Below are 26404 nucleotides of genomic sequence, written 5' to 3'. Positions count from 1 at the left end.
CACACACAACCTTCTGCCACGTCTCCCGAGATCTTCCACAGACATGAAAATCACTCTTATGTTACTGCAGAAATTGGTTTCCTGCTGATTTACCATTACCAATTGCAAAAAAGTCATATATTCTCATTATAACAAGTGGACTTCCTACGTCAGAGAGATGTGCATTTTAAATTTGATAGAAAAAGCTATGCCAATGTATAGTGTATACGAATACCCAACATTGGATATTATTCGTCTTTTATATTTTTACCAATCTAATGGCCCAAAAATGGTATCTCATTTTTGCTTGTATTTTCCTATTTACTGGTGAAGCTGAAAATATTTATCAGCCATTTGTGTATCTTCCTCCAAATTGCCTCTTGATATCTTATGATTATTTTTCTTTTGGGCTATTTGTCTTTTTCTTAATCTTTTATCTGTTATGTTACAAATGCTCTATCTTTAATTTTATGAAGCCAAATCTGACAGAATTTTCCTACAAGGACTCTATAGGAAAAATAGACCTATAAGAGTCTTATCCCAAGGTTATATAATATTCTCCCATGTTTTTTCCTGTGCTTTTATAGTTTTATATATTACATTTGTTTTGTTAACCAATTATTTTTATGTATGGCCTGAGGTAGGGATTTAGCTTTACTGTTTTTCTAAATAGATAGTCAAACTCCAGTTTTCCTCACCGACACACTTCGTAATTGCTATTTTCCTCCATTATGTATATGGCATATGCCTATTTACATTTGTATTCTTTGAACTTATTCAAGAAGTCTTTACTATCCTGGACTTTTAGTGTAGGGAAAGAAGATCCCTTTTCTAGAGAATTTACGATCTTTGTTAATACAAATCATCAACTGGAATATAAGCCTTTTTTGAATGGCGAGGCTTTTTTTGTAAAGCAGATGTATTACTAGAGTGCTTAGAACCATCTGACGGGGCCCCTATCAAGGGGAGCTCCATCCCATAGGGTATGTGCACTGCAGTGTGGGGAGCAGCAGGGATGTACTAGAACCTTGAACCCAGGATTCTAGTGCCAGGTCAGTAACTCAGCAGTTGGTTGACTCGTTATTTCTGGCCTTCATGAGCACTTTGGTTCTCTGACGACCTGAAAAAGTGACCAGTGATGGTCTCCTTATGTCACATGACTGTTTAACGCTGTCTCTTGTTCCTTGGTTTTTCAGCCTGAGAGACACGCTGGTGAGTTACATGGAGACTAAAGAGAGTGAAATTCTTCCCGAAATGGAATCTCAGTTCCCAGAAGAGATACTGCTTTCCAGTTGTGTCTCTGTGTGGAAAATGGCTGCTGAACTGAAACGGAATCGACAAACGAGATAGAATCATTTTCTATCTCTGCAAGAGACTTGGGCAGAGAAGGCTCTTGCCTCCTTACTGGTGGGATGGGTTCCTTTGTGGGCTATCGCCTTTGTGAGTGCTTAGAAGGAAAGCTATTGGCACAGTACTAAATTTGAGACCAAGATGTGCTGTCCGGCTGACGACTTTTTGAGAGCCAAGCTGTTTCAGGAACATGTGTATATTCTGAAACTATCTTCTCATATTCTGAATACTGTTCATTAGGAGGTGAGAATTGAAGATTATATGAAACTAGAATAAACCACCATCCTCTGCATTCCAGGAGAGACCAAAAAATAGCTTCTCAGCTTCACATATAGGAATCTGTGCCTCAGATGTCCTAGCTTCTTACCATGCACGTACCCAGCCCACCAGGCCCTTCTTCCTCAGACCACTACATAGTGACAGGGAGGGAAAATGGGGTTATTAATTTGTCTTCTTTTCTAGTTTATTCTGCACTCACAAACGAGAATCTGGCTTTCTTCTTTCTTCCATTCCTTTAAATTCAGAGAATTGTACAAATATTTCTAGGTTTCCAAGAAGATATGAAAAAGTGCCAGACTCTTTTTTGTCTTCTCACAAATACAAGTCAGGGCATTCTGTGAGTGCCGTGAGGCCAAACTAGCCAGCCCTCACCCAAGCCCGCAAATGAGTCACTGCCAAATTTCAAGGGTCAGAGCCCACAAGCTTTCATTGTGAAGAGCGCTGGGCCAAGAGTCGAGGCCACTTTCGGTGTCTTAGTTTGATTTCCTTCCAGTTCTAGTATTCTAGTAAATTCTAAATGAAAGTTTATCAGTGTAAATTTGGATCAAAGGCATGGTTCTGGCATTTCTTGGGGAAGCTTTTGCCTCTCTATCATTCTGCCAAATAAACATGAACTCTTAGTGTGGTCTTGATTTCCCCAAGTGTATGACTATCTGGTCCTTTCTTTGGGTCTCAGCCAAGGCATAATAACACTCAGAGAGAATATAAAACCAGTCACATTTCTGAAAAAGGAAATAAAGAATAGTCAACACACCCTGATCTTGTGCTGCTTTTCTCACTGTGTTGTGCCTTTTTGCAAAATCTACTTGATGCTTCTGACCTCTCTGGACTAATTCCTATTCCTAGGTAGCTCAGCACCTGTTAGCCCTGGGATGACAGTTGTTTACAAGTCAGAGGTAAATGTCTTTTCATACATATTCTGAATGAGATGATGACTCACCAACTTGAAATTGGGCCCATGGAATGGGGAGAGCTACAAAAATAGAAAATGCTCGCCAAGGACACCATGGGCCCTTCAGCACCACTGGAGGGAGCCGTAGAAGAATCCGTGCTCCATTTCCATTATTTTGGTTTCTTTTCACCATGTTTGATAAAGGGGAGCACAGGAATCCAGGATTTGATACAATATCCACTTGCATGTAGTAACCTATGATTGTTGAATCATTCCATGCAAAGGCACTCTGCCACAATATCAGCTGGATTGTGCGTTTAATGAACGTGAGAGTGGGGGAGTTGCTTGTTCATCCCTTCAGTTTGCACTTGGAACTCCTTTGATACCTCAGAGTTGGGATGGAGCTGGCCAGCCTGTGAAGACCTCCTTTGGTGGGTGGGGGGGAGAATTTTTTTTCCCACTTTTATGAAGGTTTTTTTTTTTTTTGATGAAGATATGTTGTTTTGTATGCTATGCTTTCAAAGTGTTAACTGTCATTATCTAGCATTATCTTGTTGTTTGTACAGAAATACACTGGCCTAGCACAGGCTGATGTAAACTTTGTTATACTTGTCATAGCTGTTTTAATAAACTTGAGTTTTGCTGCTAAAGAATCCTCTCTGGGGAAGAGGCTTTGGGGAATGGTTTCATGTGTTCGTGGAGATGTCCGTGCAGGGGTGTCCATACAGTGGAAGGTTCTTTTTTTTTTTTTTTAATTTATTTATTTTTGGCTGCGTTGGGTCTTCGTTGCTGTGCGTGGGCTTTCTCTAGTTGTGGCGAGCAGGGGCTACTCTTTGTTGCGGTGCGCAGGCTTCTCATTGCGATGGCTTCTCTTGTTGCGGAGCCTGGGCTCTAGGCGCATGGGCTTCAGTAGCTGTGGCATGTGGGCTCAGTAGCTGTGGCTCACAGGCTCCAGAGCGCAGGCTCAGTAGTTGTGGCGCACGGGCTTAGTTGCTCCGCGGCATGTGGGATCTTCCCAGACCAGGGATCGAACCCGTGTCCCCTGCGTTGGCAGGCGGATTCTTAACCACTGCACCACCAGGGAAGTCCCAAAGTGGAAGGTTCTTGACAGAAAACATACACTCTGGTTTAGAATGTGACAGGGTAAACTTTTCCTGTGGACAAAATGACAGGAGAGCTGAGGTGGAGTTTCACGCTGCTCCCCGGTCGCCAGGCTCAGGGGCTAAAGCTTAATCCTAGAGGGCTGCCCTCCCACTCCCTGCCTAACAGGACTTTCCTGGAGGATAGCAGAGCTCCAGCCAATGATGAGTAACAGCTGACTCTGTCAGGGGGCTGGGCTGTGGGATGGGCAAACAGCACCTCAGGAAAAGGAAATAGACACTTGAGAGAGAAACAGTAAACTTCCAGCAGCCCACTTTCGTTCCAGTGGCAAAACACTGCTTTAGGGGAAAACTGCATTTTCCTCTTCTAAAATGAAGAGGTTCCTCCAGGAGAGAACCCCATGGTCTGGAACCGCAGCAAGGAGAAGAGGTGCTGGTTCACGAAGGAGACGTGGCCCCCGCCCCGTGTCTTCTTCCCCACGGCGTCTGTGTCAAGTCCACCTACTCTCCCTTCCTCAGTAGCTCCTCACTGACCCTGACCTTCCCCTCTAGCCCTGCCTACTCATTCTCATTTCCATTCATATTCTGGATTTTTCCTGCTCCACAGTTCTGTCTGCTTTCAGCCCAGGAAGAAACATTCACTAGGTTGGTGATGACTTAATCTGAAAATCTTCACAACTGATCACTGTCTCCTTCTTTCTAAGACCTTACTATGTGTGTAAATTATTTACCTTTCATCAGTGGCTGTAGGATTTCGTCACGTGTTAACTGAGACAAGTCATGAGCTATTTCAGTCACTCCTAGGTTCAGGCAATTCCAACCCGGAAACAAACTTCTAGTGATAAACAATCACTGTGAAGAAAGGGCTTTGCTCAGTAGGTAAAGCTACCCATGTCCAGCCCCACGCAAGGGCACTGCTATATCTCTGACTTCATATGTTCGCGCCAAGTGTAAGGTCGCTGTATCAGCTGGGCCTAGAGAGACACTAGATGAGAAGGTAGAAGAAAGCCTGAGGCCTTGAGCTGAATAACAATCCATCCGACCATGATTAGCATTTTTATTGCTTCCTGCTCTTTCTAATCCCTCTCTTCACTAATTAATCCCGTGCTCAAACATTATGAATCTCATTTCCAACTGCAAAAACACCAGGAAAGTGCCTTCTCCCAAGAAAGCAAATGCTGACAAGATTCAAACCTCATCAGACTGAAGTGTATTCTGGGGACAGCAGGACTGTGCTTCCTTCTGAGGAGCTGGGATTATTTCGGGAAGCCATCTGGGGCAAGAGCACAGAGAAACTGGAGGGGAAAGGGCCCAGCTGGAGCACATGGAAGCCACCCCTGCGACTGCACATCCTATAAAGGCCTGCCTTCAACCGTGCTCCCCTTCCTTCACACCTAGGCCCACTTGGAGTGTTCCACATTCCCCAGCATTCCTTCCCCATCACCACGCCTGTACCCTGAAGCACATCAGAACCTCAACCCAGAGCACTGCTCCTTCCTCAGCACCCAGTAACTGCCTCCTGCGGAGATGGAGTGACTCCTGTGGAGTGAATGACTCCTGATTACTAAATCGAAATGCCTCTGTGTCCTGACTGCTCTGTAACACAACAAGGCTGACACACAGTACAGCCCAGATGGACCTCAGAGTAAATCTTGGCTCTCCCATTTGCCGCCAGTGGTCAAATGCCATATGAAGCTTTTCCTGAACCTCAGACTCCAATCCTGTATTTTCCTCTTGAGTTCTATATTCAGACTAGATTACTTATCCATATACTTCTCTTAATTCCCCTAGTAGAATATAAACCACAGGTTAAATCGCTACACTTCAGCCTAGCTGGCTGCCTTTCAGTACATCAAATACACCAACCTCTTTGCTACCTCAGACCTTGAAATGCTCCCATATTATTTTCACTCCAGCACTTAACACAATTGCAGTTCCACCATGAGGAAGCTGTAACCCCAGCATCTCACACAACACCTGGCACAAAGAGAATGGAATTACTCTTCATTCAGTTGAAGAGCAGGGGTCAGTCAATGTTCCACAGGTTGTCCGTAGTAAGTCTTTCTGCTCACCAAGATCCACCGGGTCAAATTTACGAGTCTGGCCCCACTAAGGACTGTGTCCTGTCCTCAAAAAGAGTCACTGAAACGGAGGTCAAGGTGCCATGTAAGCGGCAGATGCTTGGTGATGGCGTTCAGGACACACTAGCAGCAAGATCACTCCTGCTTCTCCCATTTTTCACTCCAAATCTCCCACGTGAAAGGTCCCCTCCCTGTACCAGGAGGGAGAGAGACATTGTCATCACCAGAGACAGGGCGTTTAAGGCCAAGAGGGTGAGCAAACCTCCATCCGGTTTCACCATTAACTACCCACAGCCCAAACCCCTCTGCCTTAACAATTCTTCACAAATTCATTGTTTCTTTATCCAAAAGGTATAAAGCTTCCCGCTCTGGTCACTTCTTCAGGTCTCCACTCTCCGGTGAAAGGTCCCATGTACGTGTAGAAATTCAGTAAAATGTGTACACGTGCTTTTCTCCTGCAGATCTGTTTGTCAGTGTAACTTTCAGATCCTGTCAGGGGCCCTGGACGGGGACAACTTTCCTTCCCCCACGGCTGCGGGGAAAAGCTGACTCTGATGGTCGGCGGCCGCTACTCCCGAGCCGCTGGTCCCCAGCAGGGCCTCCGGCCACGAGGCGGCGACGCCCCGGACCCCCTCCGAGCGCCGCCATGGCAACGACGCGGTCCGGCGCCTGCGCGCGGCGCTCCGGAAGTGACGCCACCGGAAGGGGCGCTCAGGGCCGCGCCATGGCCCGAAAGGTGGTTGGGAGGCCGCCGGAGGAAACACTGTCTCTCTGGAAACGGTAATGGGGCCAGAGGACGCGTAAGATCCGGGGACTGGAGCGACGAGGTTCCCCGCGGACCTCCGACCTCGTAATCCCCGGCTTGGGGCCGCGGGGGCCTGCGACCGTTTCCGGCGTGCGGGCGAAAGGGCGTTCGGGAGCTGTAGCTTCCGGCGACGCGTCTGGGTCCCAGGGAATGGAGGGGGTGAGACCGGGAGGGTCCCCGGGTAGAGCCCCGACCCCCGGGCCTGGACGCTCCGCGTGTGGGCGGCCGCAGCCGGACCGCGGGGTGGGGGGATCTGGGTTGGGCTGCCCGCTGGACCTGTTTCTGCCCTCAGGGAGCAAGCCCTGTTGAAGACACTTGTCGTGGACCGGGACACGGAGGCGTGGCAGCGGGACCCCGCTTTTTCGGGTCTGCAGAGGGTCGGGGGCGTGGATGTGTCCTTTGTGAAGGGCGACAGTGTCAGCGCCTGCGCCTCCCTGGTGGTGCTCAGCTACCCTGAGCTCGAGGTAACCCCGGGGGGACGCTGGCCAGGGACCGCTCCGCTGGGCCCCGGGGTGCATTAGTGAGAGAGGTGGGGCTCTGGACAGGGAACAGTGTTAGGGTAGAACCCCGCTTCTCCTTTCGTGGGAGTTCATTAATGAATTGGGAAGCCTTTGAAAAAAAGAGGGTAGGGGACAAAATCTGAAGTCATTCTGTGACTTACGTCCAAATAAACTCATGATCTCCAAGTTTGGCCGTTATCTTGGGCTCCCCATGTCAGGGACCCACAACAACACACCCCCAAGTTGCCCAAGCTGGAAATCTCTGTCTTCCCAGACCCCTCACAGCAGGTCACACACGAACTCCATTTTTTCTCCCCCCTAAAATCACTGGAGTCTTATCTATCCACTTGTCTGCATCGCTGCTGTCCCTTCCCTGGCTGTGCCACCGTCACCTCTCCTGTAGGTGACAGGCAGAATCTTTCCTGGGTCCCTTCTCCATGCTGCCATCAGAGCAATTTTTCCAAAAACCAAATGTGAGCAGGTCACCACCTAGTCCACTTAAGACACTTAAGTGCCTATCCTGTGATCTCATGGTAAATAAAAGTAACACTCACGGACAAGGCATAAAGGCCCTTCGTGATCTGACCCCTGCTTAACGTAACTCCCTGTAGGCTCACCTCTGGCTACCACCCGCTCCTCACCCACTCCCCACTCCGGAGGCCTTTGGCTTCCTCAAACACGCCTTGCTGTATCTGCCTGCCTGACCTTAGCAGTGATGTTTCCTCTCCTGGAATGTTCTTCCTGGCTAACTCCTCCTCATCTCTTAGGTCCTCCAGTAAGCCCCCCTTCGTCCTGCAAGACCAGGAGTTGCTCTCAGCACCCTCTCATTCCTCTTTATCACACTGGGATGGAATTGGCCTGTGTGTCTCTCCTACCAGAATGTAAACTCCACAATGGTAGGAACCATGCTGTCTTGCCCACCGGTTGTAGCCTCTGCACCTAGTTCAATGCCTGACACATAGAAGACGATCGAATAGATACGTGAATGAATGAACAGCGTGCCCACGATTCCTTTGGAGTCAACAGCTCAGGAAGCCTTGGCTAAAGAAGAGCTTGACGAGGAAACCTCTGCTCTGCAGCTTCAGCATTTCCCCCTCCCTGCTCCTCTGCCTGCTCCCAAAGCTACCACCTTCCTGCCTCAGCGTCTTTGTGCTTTACTTGGAAGATCCTTTAGTCAAAATTCAGCAGAAATATATTGATACCTGACTCAGAGTATGGTGAGGAATAATTGAGATCATGCATGGAAAGCAGTTAGCATAATGGGCGTGTGGTAAGCCCTCAAAAATTAAATGCTAAGCCACTGTTAATTCTGAGGATGACTTCTCGCTTCTCAAGACCCAGTTCACTTGTTCCTATTGCTCTATACCTTTCTGTACCTGCAGAATTAACCACCCCCTCGTCTCTGTCCTAGGCCTGTTTCTTATGCATGTGCTATTACAGTACTTCACACACTGTATTAAAGTTATCAGTTTAGGAGGTACTCGCAGATCTTACAGCCTGTTAACAGAGCACTCTCCTTTTGCAGTAGTCTTCCTCCCCTCATTGCAATAATAGTTTTGAATAGTTCCCCTTACCTCAAAGAAAAGTTATTGGTATATCCTGGTTTTCCCACTATCTGTAGGTTCTGAAGGACAGGGTTATACTGTATTTCTTTTGGAGCCCCAGCACTGAGCAAAGTGCTTGCTACTTGGATGTAGTCAGCACTTGTCATCCTGTGCTATGGAAGCTTAGACTAGGGAATGATCTTGGAATAGTCTGGTCCAGTGACTCCCAAATGCCCAACCATGGATCTATGCAATGAGAGTCGCCTGGAAGTGCATTTAGAAATATGGATTCCATAGGCAAATCCATAGAGACACAAAGTAGATTTGTGGTTGCCAAGGGCTAGGGAGTGGGATGGAGGGTGACTGCTAATGGGTATAAGAATTACCTAGGGGTGGTGAAAATGTTCTAAAATTGGATTATGGTAATGGTTGCACAACTCTGTAAATACCAGAAAGCGTTGAATTATACTCTTCAGGTAATTTTATGGTAGTAAATTATATCTCAATAAAGTTGTTAAAAAAAAAAGATTCCAGGGCCCCACTCCCTTTACTGATATTTACCTTTTTAAACAATCCTTCCTGTGATTCCAAAGCAAAGCCAGGCTGTGAATCACTGGTCTCCCTTTAGCACAGCCAGGAATCCTTTCCTCACCATCCCTGACAAATCGTGGCCTCACACCAGAGCCCGTTCCATAGTTGGAAGCCTGGTTCGTATGTTCTTTTCCACATGGAGCTGAAACTTAGTTGTTTGTGACTTCTGCCTTAAGGTGCAGAGCACAGGACAAACCTTTCCTACCCTCCTATTTGAAGACGGTCCTGTGTTCTCCTGAGTCTCACGGAGGTGATTTCCAGCTCCTTCACTTGCTGCTTGCCCTCCAGCCTGCCCTCAGTGAGCAGGGCCCATTTGTACATCCAGCACCCAGAACTGAATCGAGTACCTCAAGTGCAGTTCAGCCTTTTGGTTCAACCGTTGGTGGGCCTAATGCACAACGCCAGCTTAGGTTGAAACTTGCGTATCTTCACAGAGATTACTGACCAGATCATGCCCACACGCTAACTATACAACTGATCTTTCCTTCTCCCAGAATTTTTTTTTTAACATCTTTATTGGAGTATAAGTGCTTTATAATGTTGTGTTAGTTTCTGCTGTATAACAAAGTGAATCTGCTATATGTATGCACATATCCCCATATCCCCTCCCTCTTGCGTTTCCCTCCCTCCCACCCTCCCTGTCCCACCGCTCTAGGTGGTCACAACCACCAAGCTGATCTCCTTGTACGATGCTGCTGCTTCCCACTAGCTATCTATTTTACATTTGGTAATGTATATATGTCAATGCTACTCTCTCATTTCATCCCTTCTCCCAGATTTTTAACTTGAAAATGTGTGCACATACTGAAAAGTTGAAAGAATAATACATTGAACACCCGTATACCCTCTGCTTGAGATTCAACTGATTTTGTGGTCTTTTGTGTGTGTGCGCACTGAGATTCAAGAGTGCCTCCTAGAGCTTGTGACAGCTCAGCAAACCTGTCCTAGAATGATATTTTCCTACATAATGGCAGCGTCATTATCACACCTTAAAATATACATACATTATTCCATCACCACCTGAATCCCATTCCATAACACATTTCCCCAGTTGTCCCCATATGTCTCTTAAAGCTGGTTTTGTATTTTGCTCTGATCTGTAAAACGTTGACATGTGTTATGTTATAGTTGCTGTTGATAGTAGATTATGATTACTGTGGAGATTTTTTTTGAGGGGGGGTCCAGTATATTGCTGTTTACTTTATTTTTTTCCCACTAAGATACATTTTTTTAAAATTTTATTTATTTTTTATACAGCAGGTTCTTATTTGTTATCTATTTTGTACATATTAGTGTATATATGTCAATCCCAATCTCCCAATTCATCCCACCACCACCACCGGCCCCACCTCCCCTTAATTTCTTAATTTTCCTTAATTTCTCTTTCTGATATTTTGTTGTTAGTGTATAGGAATGCAAGAGATTACTGTGCATTAATTTTGTATCTTGCAGCTTTACCAAATTCATTGATTATCTCTAGTAGTTTTCTGGTGGCATCTTTAGATTTATCTATGTATAGTATCATGTCGTCTGCAAACAGTGACAGTTTTACTTCTTCTTTTCCAATTTGTATCCCTTTTATTTCTTTTTCTTCTCTGATTGCCGTGGCTAGGACTTCCAAAACTATGTTGAGTAATAGTGGTGAGAGTGGACATCCTTGTCTTGTTCCTGATCTTAGAGGAAATGCTTTGTTTTTCACCATTGAGAATGATGTTTGCTGTGGGTTTCTCGTATATGCCTTTATTATGTTGAGGTAGGTTTCCTCTGTGCCCACCTTCTGGAGAGTTTTTATCATAAATGGGTGTTGAATTTTGTCAGAAGCTTTTTCTGCACCTATTGAGATGATCATATGGTGGTGGTGGTGGTGTTTTAATATTTATTTATTTATTTGGTTGCACCGGCTCATAGTTGTGGCAGGTGGGCTCCTTAGTTGCAGCACATGGGCTCCTTAGTTGCAGCATGTGGGCTCCTTAGTTGCAGCATGCGGGCTCAGTAGTTGTGGCACATGGGCTTAGTTGCTCCGTGGCATGTGGGATCTTCCCGGACCAGGGATCGAACCCGTGTCCCCTGCATTGGCAGGCAGATTCTTTATCCACTGCGCCACCAGGGAAGTCCAGTCATACGGTTTTCAATTCTTCAGTTTGTTAGTATGGTGTATCACATTGATTGATTTGCATAAATTGAAGAATCCTTGCATCCCTGGGATAAATCCCACTTGATCATGGTGAATGATCCTTTTAATGTGTTGTTGGATTCTGTTTCCTAGTATTTTGTTGAGGATTTTTGCATCTATATTCATCAGTGATATTGGTCTGTAATTTTCTTTTTTTTGTAGTATCTTTGTCTGGTTTTGGTATCAGGGTGATGGTGGCCTCGTAGAATGAATTTGGGAGTGTTCCTTCCTCTGCAGTTTTTTGGAAGAGTTTGAGAAGGATGGGTGTTAGCTCTTCTCTAAATGTTTGGTAGAATTCACCTGTGAAGCCATCTGGTCCTGGACTTTTGTTTGTTGGGATATTTTTAATCACAGTTTCAATTTCATTACTTGTGATTGGTCTGTTCATATTTTCTGTTTCTTCCTGGTTCAGTCTTGGAAGGTTATACCTTTCCAAGAATTTGTCCATTTCTTCCAGGTTGTCCATTTTATTGGCGTAGAGTTGCTTGTAGTAGTCTCTTACGATGCTTTGTATTTCTGTGGTGTCCATTGTAACTTCTCCTTTTTCATTTCTAATTTTATTGATTTGAGTCCTTTCCCTCTTTTTCTTGATGAGTCTGGCTAAAGGTTTATCAATTTTGTTTATCTTCTCAAAAACCAGCTTTTAGTTTTATTGATCTTTGGTATTGTTTTCTTTCTATTTCATTTATTTCTGCTCTGATCTTTCTTTCTTTCTTTCTTTCTACTAACTTGGGGTTTTGTTTGTTCTTCTTTCTCTAGTTCCTTTAGGTGTAAGGTTAGATTGTTTATTGAGATTTTTCTTGTTTCTTGAAGTAGGATTGTATTGCTATAAACTTCCCTCTTAGAACTGCCTTTGCTGCATCCCATAGGTTTTGAATTGTGTTTTCATTGTCATTTATCTCTAGGTATTTTTTTGATTTCCTCTTTGATTTCTTCAGTGATCTCTTGTTTATTTAGTAACGTATTGTTTAGCCTCCATGTGTTTGTGTTTTTTACGTTTCTTTCCCTGTAATTGATTTCTAATCTCAAAGCGTTGTGGTTGGAAAAGATGCTTGATATGATTTCAATTTTCTTAAATTTACTGAGGCTTGATTTGTGACCCAAGATATGATCTATCCTGGAGAATGTCCCGTGTGTACTTGAGAAGAAAGTGTAATCTGTTTTCAGATGGAATGTCCTATAAATATCAATTAAATCTATCTGGTCTATTGTGTCATTTAAAGCGTGTGTTTCCTTATTAATTTTCTGTCTGGATGATCTGTCCATTGCTGTAAGTGAGGTGTTAAAGTCCCCCACTATTATTGTGTTATTGTCGATTTCCTCTTTTTTAGCTGTTAGCATTTGCCTTATGTATTGTGGTGCTCCTATGTTGGGTGCATATATATTTATAATTGTTATGTTTTCTTCTTGGATTGATCCTTTGATCATTATATAGTGTCCTTCCTTGTCTCTTGTAACATTCTTTATTTTAAAGTCTATTTTATCTGATATGAGTATTGCTACTCCAACTTTCTTTTGATTTCCATTTGCATGGACTATCTTTTTCCATCCCCTCACTATCAGTCTGTGTGTGTCCCTAGGTCTGAAGTGGGTCTCTTGTAGACAGCATATATATGGGTCTTGTTTTTGTATCCATTCAGTGAGCCTGTGCCTTTTGGTTGGAGCATTTAATCCAGTCACATTTAAGGTAATTATCAATAAGTATGTTCCTGTTACCATTTTCTTAATTGTTTTGGGTTTGTTTTTGTAGGTCCTTTTCTTCTCTTTTGTTTCCCACTTAGAGAAGTTCCTTTAGCATTTGTTGTAGAGCTGGTTTGGTGGTGCTGAATTCTCTTAGCTTTTGCTTGTCTGTAAAGCTTTTGATTTTTCTGTCAAATCTGAATGAAATCCTTGCCGGGTAGAGTAATATTAGTTGTAGCTTCTTCCTTTTCATCACTTTAAATATATCTTGCCACTCCCTTCTGGCTTGTAGAGTTTCTGCTGAGAAACCAGCTGTTAACCTTATGGGAGTTCCCTTGTATGTTATTTGTCATTTTTCCCTTGTTGCTTTCAATAATTTTTCTTTGTCTTTATTTTTTGTCAGTTTGATGACTATGTGTCTCAGTGTGTTTCTCTTTGGGTTTATCCTGCCTGGGACTCTCTGCACTTCCTGGACTTGGGTGGCTATTTCCTTTCCCAAGTTAGGGAAGTTTTCAACTATAATCTCTTCAAATATTTTCTCGGGTCCTTTCTCTCTTCTCTTTCTGGGACCCCTATAATGTGAATGTTGGTGTGTTTAATGTTTTCCCAGAGGTTTCTCAGGCTGTCTTCATTTCTTTGCATTCTTTTTTCTTTATTCTGTTCTATGGCAGTGAATTCCACCATTCTGTCTTCCAGGTCACTTATCCGTTCTTCTGCCTCAGTTATTCTACTATGGATTCCTTCTAGTGTATATTTCATTTCAGTTATTGTATTGTTCATCTCTGTTTGTTTGTTCTTTCATTCTTCTAGGTGTTTGTTCTTTAATTCTTCTAGGTCTTTGTTAAACATTTCTTGCATCTTTTCCATCTTTGCCTCCATTCTTTTTCCGAGGTCCTGGATCATCTTCATTATCGTTATTATGAATTCTTTTTCTGCAAGGTTGCCTATCTCCACTTCATTTAGTTGTTTTTCTGGGGTTTTATATTGTTCCTTCATCTGGTACATAGTCCTCTGCCTTTTCATTTTGTCTATCTTTCTATGAATGCAGTTTATCATTCCACAGTCTGTAGGATTGTAGTTCTTCTTGCTTCTGCTGTCTGCCTTCTGGTGACTCTTCACTAAGATACATCTTGAGTTGACTTCCATGTCAGTTTCCCCAAGTTCCCACTTGGGTCTTTCAATATGTGGAGTCAGATCTTCTTTTATTTTTGGAACGTTTCTTAGATTGTGGTTTTAAATATTAGTTATATTTATTATTTCAGCTCCGTAGTTTTGTTTCTCTTCTTCAGTCATGCATATGCTGGGTTTTCTGTCTTGTCAGGTTTTTTTGTGTTTCTGTTTTTATTTCTGCCAGATTGTGCTCTCTGTCTGCCGTTTAGTTAACTTACCTCTGCTGCACAACTAGTTGGGGGCAGCATTTCATCAGCTCACAAGGTTTGATCATTGCCTTCTGAGTTCTTGTAGTTCTCTGTTCACTCTAAGTTGTACTTAGGGACTTCCCTGGTGTTCCAGTGGCTAAGACTCTGCACTTCCACTGCAGGGAAGATCCTGCATGCCACACGATGTGGCCTTAAAATATATATATATATTTAAACAGGAAACTCAAGGGCCAGGGGTTTGGGTGCCTCAATGGGTTTCTTAAATCATGAGGGACAGTGAAGTATAGTCGTGCCAATAAATGGCATCCTTTTCAGAAGCAAAGACGGCCAGTGTCTCTTCTGATTCTTTGATACTCTCATTTCCAAAGGACCTTATTACACTGCTGGCCTCGCTCTCTTCTCCACAAGCCCCCAGGGCTCACCTGTGTCTCCCCAGAGCAGCATCTTCCTGATAAGGCTGGGGCTGCCCCCCAGGTCTCATTCCATCAGGCTCCCCACCACTAGGCCCCACCACACCCCCTGCCCTTGCCCCTTCCCCACCTGCCTTTCTGGCGAGGGGCCCAGAGCTGGCTCTGTGAGTCTGGGCTGTTTATTTCCGCCCGTAGGTGCACACCGTTGCTTGTAATTGGCTTGTCTCCCAGTTACGCTGTGGGCATGGGGTACAGGGGGTTCATCTCCTCTCCTGTGGATCTCTGGTTCCTGGAGCTTGTGCAGAGGGATTCAAACATAAGCAGCCACCATCATCCTGTGGGAACTCAGGCCACACTTGAACTTCACTCATGTCCCCGTTAAGAGTCATCCTGTTGCATGGGGTTCAGCACTCCAGCCTGCCGGGTTCACTGAATCGAATTCTCTGGTCTGTCATCCGGTTGGACCCTGCCCACTCTAGGTCATTGGCAGTTTGATGAGTTTCCTGTGAGTCACTGATAAAAATGTTGGCAGGACGAGCCCCTTCCTCCATGCTATTAGAGTAATCCCTTCACTTAGGGACACGTCATTATGACCTAGCTTCAAGGGAGAGGTGGAAGTATGATTTTGAAAGCTATCACCAAGAGATTGGGGGGGGGGGGGATGGTCAGTAACAATCCAGGACATCCAAAGGTTCTGGAGAATGTGTGCTTAGTGGGAAAGCTTCTCACCTCCGGCCGGTCCGGCTATAATGAAAACTCAAGGTTTAAGGGGCTTAGGGCTGCCGTCCTGTGCTCTGAGCGGGTCCGTTACATTCTAATCAAGTACCAACAGGGCCTCCTCTTCCATGCTGTGTTAGGACTTTTCAGTTTGAAGAACAGTCTGCCAGAGCGTGTGAAAATTGTGGGTGGTTCCCAGCAGGTCTGCCTCAGACTCCTGGCCCCCACTCCTCCCAGCGTGAGCCAGGCCTTTTAGCACAACATCCCCAGGGGTATCCCCTCTTCTCTCTCTGGGGTTATTTGCAGGTGCAGCCTCAGAATTTTTCTTTTTGGACTCTCCCATCCCTTGGGACCCAATTCTCTTCCAAACTGCCTCACTCTGAGATCGTGCCTGTCCTTTTTCTGAAATATTTGTAATCTCTTTTCTTAAAGCCAGAGTTGCCCTTCTTGCTATTGTAGCTTCTATGAAGACTTGGCCTCTTCTTCCCCAAGGCCCCTTCTAATATGGCACTAGGGTGTCTATTCACAGGTGCTTCTTGTGCTTTGTCTTCTGTGAACCTCCAAACAGCCTGGCAGCAGGGTGGGGTGGGGAGGCGATAGGGGAGGGCCTGATACAGACGAGGTGTGGCCAGTACCTTTGAAATGGCAGCATTTGAATCCCCACTGCCCATCTGCACGGTGGATCACCTGTCTCCAGATAGTGAAGCAGGGAAGGGGGCGACTTGGGGGTGGGCCTGGGAGACAGAGGGAGTGACAGGGATTCTCAGATAAGGGCCAAGGGCATGCGAGGGTGCGGGGGAGGTGGCCAGGGCCGCGCGTGCCTAGTGACCTGGGTGCCTGGTGGCAGGTGATGTATGAGGACTGTCGCATGGTGAGCCTGACAGCCCCCTACGTGTCAGGCTTCCTGGCCTTCCGAGAGGTGCCCTTCCTGGTGGACGCGGTGCAGCAGCTGCGGGAGAAGGAGCCCCGCCTCATGCCCCAGGCAGGTATCTCACTGGGCTGGAGGAAAGGCCCTCCACAGGCCCCGCCCCATTGCTGGGAGAGATCCCATGAGCTTCCTGGAGAAGTGCTTTTGCCTCAAGAGGGATCAGACCTAAAGAGCTGGGCTCCTCCTCTTGCTCTGGGATGCCCCAACCTGATGGGCGAGGGGCACTTCAGCTGACTGTGACTTTCCCCTGTGGCTCTTCCAGGTCCTTTTTGTGGATGGAAATGGGGTGCTCCACCACCGAGGTAATCCTGCTCCCAAGACTGCCCGAGAGGGCTGTAAGAGCGAGGGACCAGGAGGGGTGCAGTCCGCCTGCATCAGGCCCCAGGCCCTCTGCCACCAGCCTGGCCTTGCAGCTCCTTCTGGCCTTGCTTTCCTTGTCAAGACCCCCTAGTAAGGAGCCCCTACTTCTCTTCACCCCTGCCCCTTTCCTGCCTGCCTCCACCGCCTCTGCTGGCCCAGCTCAGGTGCCAACATCCAGTTTGGACCTGACGCTTCCAGAAGTCTCAGGCCCTGAGCCCAGCTAGCCTGTCCCACTGGCGGCCTGCCCTGTGTCCTAAACAGACCCTTGCCTGAAACCAAACAGGAACAGACAGGTGTGCCTGTTCCCCACCGACACAGGGAAACCCACACCCACCTGGGTGCTGGAACCTTGACCCGGGGAGAACCACCAAGGGGGAGGGGCTGTCTTACCCTCAGATACAAACCTGGGGGTTGGGCGGCAGAGGGAGTCAGGAAGGGGTGGCATTGTGATTTTAGCCCCGGCCCTGGGAGCCTGTGGGCCCAGAACCACCCTGGACGCTAGTGCAGGACCAGCAGGCCAGCCCTGGACCTGGACCCCAGTCACTGCAATCCTTGCCCCCTGGCAGGAGCCCCAAAGTTCTGGGGGAGTTAAGGGCAGAGATGGAAAGGCCTGAAGGTGGCCACAAAGGGGAGGGGAGGATGAAAGGTGCCAGGAAATGAAAGAAGCAGGTGAAGCATGTGAGCACGCTAATTATAATCAGGCTCCTAATCTTGTCAGAACAGGGGGAGGCGTCCTCCACCCAGCCTGCCAGCCCGGAAGTCAGGGTAGAGGGCCACGTCCGAGGTCAGGGTGGGGCTTAGAGCCCTGTCCCACAAGTCGTTGCCCACCGACAGGCCTCTGCTCACGTAGAAAAGTTCAGCGAGGCTCTGGTGCGGCCCCCATCCCCACACTGTCTCTAAACTGCTGGGCTCATTGCCTCACCTCCCCAGCCTCATCTTCCTCTGCCCCTGCAGGCTTTGGGGTAGCCTGCCACCTTGGTGTCCTCACAGACCTGCCCTGCATCGGGGTGGCCAAGAAACTCCTGCAGGTGGATGGGCTGGAGAACAACGCTCTGCACAAGGAGAAGGTGAGGGGGCCAGAGTCCGCCCCGCTGCAGACCAGCTCCACCTGGGACGCTCGCCTCCCAGCCTGGATTGCTGGCCTGGAGTGAGGAAGACCAGCTTTCTTTGCGCGCCTTGTGTTCCTTGTGGGTGGTGGGTCATCTCGGGAGACTCGGAGCTCCTCTCCCAGCCTCTGGGTGCACACTTGCCTCCTCTCCACCCCTGCCTGCGTGCTGCTGCGGCACCCCATGTGGGGGCAGAGCCTCCAGGTATCGGGGACCGGGCATTTGGGGCCTGTACAACACTCTGTACTTTTCCGCCTGCGGTGCCACCCCCATCTGCCTGGGGCATCTCCCTCCTCTGGGACCCCCTCTGGCGGGAGCTGTTGACACACGTGGCTCTCTAACCTGGACGGCCAACTCTGAGAACGGGTCAGTTGCATCTGTCTCATCCTTTCAGCTCCCCCATGCCTGTGTGGAGTGCCTGTTTGTTGAGTTGACAGGGTCCCCTGACCCGCCCAATGGGCCAGTCCCCACCACCACCACTCCAAAAAGTTTGTCAGGTTGAATCGGAAGTGCTCAAATTTGTAGCAGGAGAGAAAGCAGCAGGAAGTAAGTGGCCTCGGGTGGGTTGTGGCCCTGTGTGTGCACCAGCCTGGCGCCTCCCCCCTGCAGCACTGGGGCCTGGGCGGGCTGCTGCCTCTTCTCTGCTGCAGAATGGGGAGGAGAGTACCTCGTCAAGGTGAGATGGTGCTGCAGGCCGCGCTTGGACGCAGGGTCCACTCGCGATGGGCCCTTCCATCTCCTTGCCCAGCGGCTGCTCAGGTTTTAAAAGTGAGCAGGCTTGCCTTCAAGCCTTTCACCAAGAAAGGTGTTTTTCCAAGTCTTTTTTCTGTTTTCCAGATACGGCTCCTGAAGGCTGGAGGAGACTCATTTCCTCTGATGGGAGGCTCCGGGACCGTCCTGGGCATGGTGAGTGGCCAGGGGCCTGCGCCCCACCGAGGCAGACCCCTCAGCTGAGGGCCAGAGGGGGCCAGGGGTCAGCACCCATGTACGTGCACGCTCCAGAACCCGTCCACCTCTCCCTATCTTCCTGCCACTCTGGCTGACCCCGCATCTTTATTTCTTCCCCTCCCCCACTGTGCTGAGGGTGCCTCTGGGCCCTCACTCGCCCCACCCTGTCCCTCAGACAAACAGCAGGAAGGTGCCCCAAGGGTGCTGCCAGTCTCCCAAGCTCCCGCCCACCACCCAGGACATGTCAGTCCTCCAGCCCACAGAGCTTGCCCAGTGCCCTGACCTCGCCCTCCCTGTCACAGGCCCTGAAGAGCCACGACCACAGCACCAAGCCCCTCTATGTCTCTGTGGGCCACAAGATGAGCCTGGAGGCAGCCGTGCGCCTGACCCATGGCTGCTGCAAGTTTCGGATCCCGGAGCCCGTGCGCCAGGTGAGTGGGCTGCCAGGTGGGTAGGCTAGCGCACGGCACCTGCTCTTCCTGTACTCCCGGGCTGAGGGTCCACAAGCACCTGTGGGAGAGTCAGTTTGGGCCACACTAGGCTCCGGAGGGGAGGAGAGGGGCCTGGAAGATGCAGAGGCCTGCCCTGCCTGGCCCGGGGGTCTGCTGTGCCCCTGCACTCAGCCTTTCAGCCTCTGGCACCCTGGGTCATCGGGAAAATCAGCTGATGTCAGCTCAAATGGCAGAGTGGCCTGCCAGCCCCTGAGGGCCCAAGCTGCCCAGCTGACCTGGGAGGGAGTGGCCGTCCTTGGCTCGGGGGCCCCTGCAGGGCTGCTGGGCACTGCTGAGGAAGACTTGGGCCAGGGATGCCAATCAGGAGACTCCAGGGTGTGGCCACGCCAGGCACCCAGCACCTAACTTGGGGCCCAGGGGGATCAGAACTCTGGTGAACGAGTTGGCTCAGCTAACCTCATGCAGGATGCCCTTGGGCCGCCTTGGTGGTCTTGGCCATGACAAGGTGCAGAGCGGGTGCAAGTCCCAGGGAAGCCCATGAGGCGAGGATCTGTGAGAAGCTGTCCTCAGGGAGAGGCCTGCTGGAAGAGCGGGGAAGGGCAGTCCAGGCCTGAGGACCAGCATTTGCAAAGGCCCTGGGGCAGGAAGGAGTTTGATGCCAGAAACTCAGAGGAACTTGTGGCTGGAGCCCTGGCAGGGGTGAGCGGGCGGAAGCCTGTGTGCATTGCAGGGGGACAGAACTTCAGGTTTACCACAGGGCCTTGGATGTGAGTTGGGAGGGGACACCATTAGATTTGCCTTCCCAGCAGGGACTGTATGTCGCCTGCTGCTCCGTGTGTCCCTGAGGCCTGTGCTGCGTCAGCTAGAGGCAACCTGGCCTAGGTGCCACAGGCCCGCTCGGTACTCTCAGCTCAGCACCAGCTGGTGACGCCGCAAACCTGAGGGTCCTGGCTCTGCCTCGACCACCCCAAGAGCCCCGTAGCCACCACCTCGGGGTTTGGGGCCTCCCGGCTGCTGGTGTGCAGGGGAGCCTCCAGGTGGCAGCAGCAGCACGCACGCGGCTGTGGCTCTCGGCCCCTGCCAGCAGCTCTCTGGGCTGCGAAGAGTCAAGGCCTCTAGGGTGGCTTCCAGGGTGGACTTTCTAAGTGTCCACCAGCCTCAGCCTCCTTCCCTCCCCGTACAGGGTTCGTAGGTGCACAAGCCTGTGACGTGTCCTGGCCCCAGGAAGCCTTTCCTCCCCCATTCCCATCCACCTGTGCGACCTTGGCGGGGGGGGGGGGTGACGACCCGAGATTTCTCCGCAGGCCCTCAGAGCCAGGGACTCCGCTGAGCTGGTACGGTGGGCAGGTCTCTGTTCCTTCTGTGTCTCGCCTTGCCTCAGAGTGGATGATAGCTGTGTCCTTACAGGTGGGGGGATGCCCTATAAAGTGCCGTGAGCCCCTCAAAGGTGGGCAAGGACCGTGTGTCTGCCCTAGAGAAAAGCCAGACGTCTGCACCCAGGAGTCCACCAGCCCCATCACTTCCAGGAACGGGGTGTGGCCCTGTCCAGTGGCACTGGTTATCTCTTGGTCCATCTTCTTCCTTGGCCCACTCACCTGTGTACACTTTGCCCTCCTGACTACTTCTGTAAGCTCTGAGGAGAAGCTGAGAGAGCGGCTTAGGGCCCGCTCCATTGGTCACAGGCCCGCTGCCCCCAGCTCCCGGGCCAGGCCGGGACAGGTTGCTGCAGGGGAAGCCAGGAGGTGCTGCCTCGCGTCTCCGGGGCCTTTGTCCCAGAGCACCCTGCTGCCCACCCTGCCCGCTTGCCCGTTCACTCTGAAGTAGAAACAGTTGGGGGGATTAGCTGTTGTGTCCTGTAGTCACACAGCCCAAAGCGGGGCTGAGCCATCTGAGCCGGGATCAGGGGCCTCCCTGAGGCCAGGCCCCCTGGAACGGGGAGAGCCTGTGGGAGAACCTGAGCCGCAAGGTCCTGGCGGCCCCACTCAGGCCTGTTCCCCTCTCCCCAGGGTGTGCCCTGATCCCAGCCTGTGGCCCACAAGCCCCCTTTCATTCCGGTGACTCTGCAGAACTTTCCAGACACTTCTCCAGGGACAAAGGTTGCAGCTGACACTAGCCAGGGAGCCAGATGAACCAAAAGTGAGGACAGACAAGCTGGGCTGAGGACAGCCTTCAGAGAAGAGGGCTTTAGCAGAGAAACTGTTGACTCAAGCAAAACCTACAGGGAAGCACAAGCTATAAACCCACTGAAAGCCAACTGAAACAGGAGCGAGGCACCCAGCCCATTTCCTCAGGCCCTTCGGGGACATGCTGTCAAGCACCTCGACCAGAGGGCCTGACATCCTGGCACCCACGCATGATGGGGCTGCTTCTCCTTGTCCCTAAGGCTGGGCCTCCGTGGGCTTTTCCAGGAGGGGCCACCCTGTCGGATGGGGACTGGTCCAGAGGCCAGCTTGGGACCCCAGCCATCCCGTCTCACTCGAGCCCTCCCTTTCCTCAGGCTGACATCCGCTCCCGAGACTACATCCGCAGGACCCTGGGAGTCCAAGGGGCCCCTGCCTTGCAGCCGGAAAGGTGAGTGCTGGGGTGGCTGGGTCATGCCCCTGTGGGGCCACTTCTGATGGCTGGGCCTCTCTCGGCGGTGGCGCTGTGGCTCAGGCCAGACAGGCAGGGCCAGGCAGGGGGCGCAGGGTTCCTGAGGGGACAGGAGAAGAGCCAGCAGAATGCTGGGGGCCAGTGTGGACTCCATGTTCAGTGGGAACTGTCCAGCAACCCCCAAAGCCCAAAGCTCACCTCCCACCAGGGCGCCCCCTGCTTACCTTGGTCCATTTACCTGTGAGGCACTGGGGTGTCGTGGTCTCCACAGAAAGGGTGAGGGAGTCAGATGGTCCCGGTTCATGTCCTGGCTCTGCACCTGCTGTGTCGTTTACGCTCTCAAAGCCTGTTTCCTCACCTGTGTGGTGTGCACGGTGATTCTCATCCCACTGTGCTGTGGTACAGTCACAGCCAGCAGTGGCTGGTTACTTAATCCTGACGGCACTTACCATGAGACAGCCACTGTGATCACTTTGCCGATGAAGAGACTGAGACAGCGAGGTTTCCGTTGGCAGCTTGGACATCAGGCCCATCCTCTCCCACCCGGAGTCCTTGCAAGCACGGCGTTTCCTTTGTGCTCCCTTCTCCTCCAAGCCCGTGCTGGCCTGGGCCTGGCTAAGCTGCTTTGAGAACTGTGGGAAGGTGTGGCTGGGACCCCTGAACTCTCCCAGGGGTGGGGGCTGGCCGTCGGGATCTGCCTTGCCCTCTGGCCTGGGCTCTCGCACCCCTGAGGATCCAGGTCGGCGCAGCTTCCAGGGACCACCTGGGGATCGAGGGGGGGCTCTGACGTTTGATGCTGTCCTTTCTTGATGTCATTACCAGGAGCAAGAAGGCACAGAGGCCAAAGGCATGCCCCCAGGGAGTCTGAGAAGAGCCCGCAGGTAAGGACAGGCTCCGCAAAGCCCACAGCAGAAACCCCAGGACACACCGGAAAGCCCCAGGCCCAGGTGCCCAGGGGCAGTAGGGCAAGGGCTGGGGCTGGCACCGAGCTGGATGCCAGGAAGACTCTTGGGCCGCCTGTGGCCCTGCTCCAGCTCGTCTGTAGGGACTGGGGGAGCGGCCCCCACATCAGGTGGGGCACCCCAGCCCGAGGACATGGGGACGCAGAAGGCACAGCCCTGCTCGGATGGACTGGGGTGGCCAGCTTTCCATTCCACGGTCACGAGGCCCGGGAGCCTGGAGAGAGCTCAGTGGAAGACAGAGCTCACACGGCAGAGCGCCAGGCCCAGAGAGCACGTGACGTTAATTTCTCAGGAGCACAGGAAGGGATTCAGAGTTCATAGGGGATTTTCTGGTGTTTTTTTTGTTTTGTTCTGAAAGCGCCCAGGTGGGCTTACAGCTGCCAGACTGCACATACATGCACACCTTCTCCTTGCCTATCTGCTCCTCTGAGTACGTGTGCCGCTTTCACTTTGTGTTCGTTTATAAACCAGCACGTCCCTCCCTGCCGACCAGCTACACTGAGCCGCTTCTGCCCTGGCTGGGGAGGGTCCAGACTGGGGTGGCTGCTGTCAGGCTTGGCCCCTGGCTGCCCAGCCGGTCTCCAGCCTGCCTGCTGCTGGGACGTGCAGGGCCAGGAGGAGGGGAGAAGAGCAGCGTCTGAGCCTGGAAAAGGCTGAGGGTCGGGGGACATACAGGGGCAGTCTGGGCTGCAGGGGTGGGGTGCCAGACAGAGGGCCGGCACCCGTACCCGAGGAGATGGGTGTTGGGATCTGCTGTCCTGGCCACGGGCCCTGAGGGCGGGCAGCCCACTGTGTTTGAGTGCCAATGGCTCTCCCCTGTTCCTGTCAACCCGACGCACTCCCCCCCTGCCAGTCTCTTCACCCAGAGGCCGAGCCTCAAAACGCGTCTCCGCTGTGGGAGGGCAGCCCTGACTCTGGCCCCCTGCCTGGCCACTCCCGTTGGTGTGAGCTAGAGTCCCAGGGAGGCGCACGGCCCCACCCACAGCCCTTGGGTGCCTCGCAAGCAGCCCCAGTCCTCCACCTCCTCCCAGCTCACCCCCAGGTTCCGTAAGGACTCTGGAATCTTTGCTGAGGGGTGTGAAGAATCCTCGGAGGCCTTTCTTGCCGTTTATCCTGCCTCTCAAGAGGGAGCTGCCTGTCATGGTTTGACAGCCTGGGATGGAAGCCCAGGGAGGCCCCGGGTCGCAGCGCTCCTTCCACGCCCCGCTCAGGTGTCTCTCCTTTCATTCAGAATGAGAAGGGAGCTCTCCTCCAGGGCCTGGGCTCCTGGAAGAAGCAAAGGGGACAAGTAAGCAAGGCAGCCAGCTATTTGGGGTCAGCTGTCCCCCTTCCCCTCCCGCTTAACCCGTGCTCCCAAAACCCTTTGTAAGGCGGGGCCAGGGGCTGCCCCACATGGTAGTAGTAGCCCCTAGTCAGGACATTGCAATAGGAAGCGGGGCCATTCTAGGGCAGGGGGCTTCGGGGTACAGAGGGCCTACTGGGGCCAGGTGGGCTGCTGGGTGCCACCCACATGCTTATGGGCTCCACTGGATGGCCCACTGGGCTCAGCAGCTTCCGGCATGTTCCACAGGTACCTTCAAGGGGACTCCTTCAGACAGGAAGGCCTATCCCAGGTTCTGATATGTGGTCCTCCCCAGATGTCCTCGCTGGCACATCTTTTTTCTCACCTCAGCTTCTACTGTCCACCCAATCCTGAGACTAAGAAAAACCCCTGCTCTTCACAGCTGGTGGTACACAGGGAACCCCAGCTCACCCCACCCTCCCTAGCAGGCCCTGGGCCTTCTGCCCACTCACCCCAGGCTCTGGGATGCTGTGCCTGTGGCTTTAGAACCTGCACCTCAGTACCTGCGGCTTTTGGCTCCCCTGTGCCGGCAGTGCCCCAGCTCTCCCTGCCTCTGGACTGAGGCACGGGTCTGTGTCCTGGGAGAGAAGGTGGAATGCGGCATCTGATGGTGCTCCAAGAGGGACCGGTCCTCCCTCTCGGAACCTGTTTTCTTGCGGGGATACAAGCACCTGCTTAGTCCAGTTGGGGGATTGAGTGTGAGGATCCACGTGGAGTCCCTGCCGGCGGTGGCACAGTCAGTTCCCAGTTAATGAAGGATGGGGGGCGTCCAGCACCAGCTGGGCTCCACGCTGAGACATTAGTGGTCAGAGGCAGGGACAGCGTGGAGTCCCGTCTGAGGTGTGCAGGAGCATGGGGCCATGGCGAAACCATCTCCCTAAAATCCCTGATGGTCACTGGGCACAAACAGGCCTGAGCAGGGTTCCACCGGGGGGTCACAGCTGGATTAAGCGCAGCCATAGTCCTGGGGGCTGCCCAAGGACAAGGGAAACATTGGCACTTGCCTCGGGCCCCAGGCAGCTGCTGCCTCATTCACACCCCTGCTGAGTGCAAGGGTGCTGAGCCACCCCAGATGTGCCCCGAGCCTGGTGCCCAGGACTCTGTGCCAGGGTGGCCCTCAGGAGACTCAGTCCCAGCCTGCCACCCATGCAGGCCCTGCCTGGCGCTCCACAACCACTGCCCTCCTAACTTCTTCCAGGTCTCTCCCTGCCCAGAGTTCATCAGGACCAGGGGGTGGGGGGGACTTAGGAGCGCAGGATGGAAGCCAGGCAGAGCTGGCTGGGCCTGACGGCTTTGTACTGACTGGCATTGGGCAAAGCTTCGAGCCTGTAATGGGGATCATACCTGTGCTGCCTCCCCGGACAGCTGCAGCCCTGTGTGGAGTGGCCGTGGCACACAGCCTGGCACGCAGTCAGTCCTTGCAAAGAAAGTGACAAGGTTTGGAGAAGTGGGGCCCACAGGGGCCAAGGTTGATGGTCATCAGTCTGCAAGGCTGTGCTAACTGCACCAATGGGAAGGGAGAAACAGGAAGTAAAGGTCCTCATTTCCTACCGAGCTCCTCCCACCACCACAAGCCGCCAGAATGCAGGTCCCGCAAGGGCTGGGCAGGAAGGACTGTGACTCCCCAGCCCCAACTGCACCTTCCCCTTCAACGCCTGCCCCACGCACATGCCAATAGGAGAGCTTCCCATGGTGCCGGGAGGCTCAGGGTGATGTCCGCAGCAGCATCCCTTGGGGACCCATCTCTAAGACAGGCACAGAGATGGCCGAGACCTCCTTCTGGGGTGGGACTGGGGCTCTGCTTAAAGCCACTGCTTCTTCACTGACCAGAGGAGTCAAGTGGGCCCCCTGGGCTGAGGCATGGACTGCTGTGGGGTCCCTCATCCCCGTCCCCTCCACTTCAGTGAGAAGCAGACAGAGCCTGAGATCAGTTTGCAGACAACTGAAAACCTGAGTGGTTTTTGTTTGTTTCAAGGTTAAAGTCATGTAACAAGTCACCATTTTAACATCTTTAAGTGTACTGTTAATTGGCTTTTAGTATATTCACAATCTTGTGCAGGCACACCACTATCTAGTTCCAGAACTTTTTCATCCCGTATCCATTAGCAGCCACTCTCCTCCACCCCTACCCCCCACCCCAGCCCCTGGCAACCACTAATGGGCTTCCTGGTTCTGTGGACTTGCCGATTCTGGGTACCTCATAGGAATGGAGTCACACAAAGTATGTGACCTTT

The 26404-nt window shown here is 51.4% G+C and overlaps 2 protein-coding genes across 4 annotated transcripts in view; both read left to right on the top strand.

Annotated features, from left to right (window-relative positions):
• RNF213 (ring finger protein 213) overlaps positions 1–3131 on the top strand; it is a 116393-nt gene extending 113262 nt beyond the window's left edge. For all 3 annotated transcript variants that reach the window (XM_061176251.1, XM_061176252.1, XM_061176250.1), the window contains one exon: positions 1176–3131. In XM_061176251.1, the coding sequence (XP_061032234.1) occupies positions 1176–1329 (154 nt within the window). In that variant the 3' untranslated portion in view covers positions 1330–3131. The remainder of the gene's footprint in view (positions 1–1175) is intronic.
• A 3223-nt stretch (positions 3132–6354) lies between these two features.
• ENDOV (endonuclease V) overlaps positions 6355–26404 on the top strand; it is a 32254-nt gene continuing 12204 nt past the window's right edge. The window contains 9 exon segments of the mRNA XM_061175166.1: positions 6355–6461; positions 6779–6950; positions 16328–16462; positions 16671–16710; positions 17723–17835; positions 18712–18780; positions 19125–19253; positions 21772–21845; positions 22689–22747. Coding sequence (XP_061031149.1) covers positions 6406–6461; positions 6779–6950; positions 16328–16462; positions 16671–16710; positions 17723–17835; positions 18712–18780; positions 19125–19253; positions 21772–21845; positions 22689–22747 — 847 coding nt within the window. The 5' untranslated portion in view covers positions 6355–6405.

The sequence above is a fragment of the Eubalaena glacialis genome, chromosome 19 (genome assembly GCF_028564815.1).
Source record: "Eubalaena glacialis isolate mEubGla1 chromosome 19, mEubGla1.1.hap2.+ XY, whole genome shotgun sequence".
Taxonomy (NCBI): Eukaryota; Metazoa; Chordata; class Mammalia; order Artiodactyla; family Balaenidae; genus Eubalaena; species Eubalaena glacialis.
Note: the sequence above shows the minus strand (reverse complement) of the source record. Positions and strands in the feature narration are given on the sequence as shown.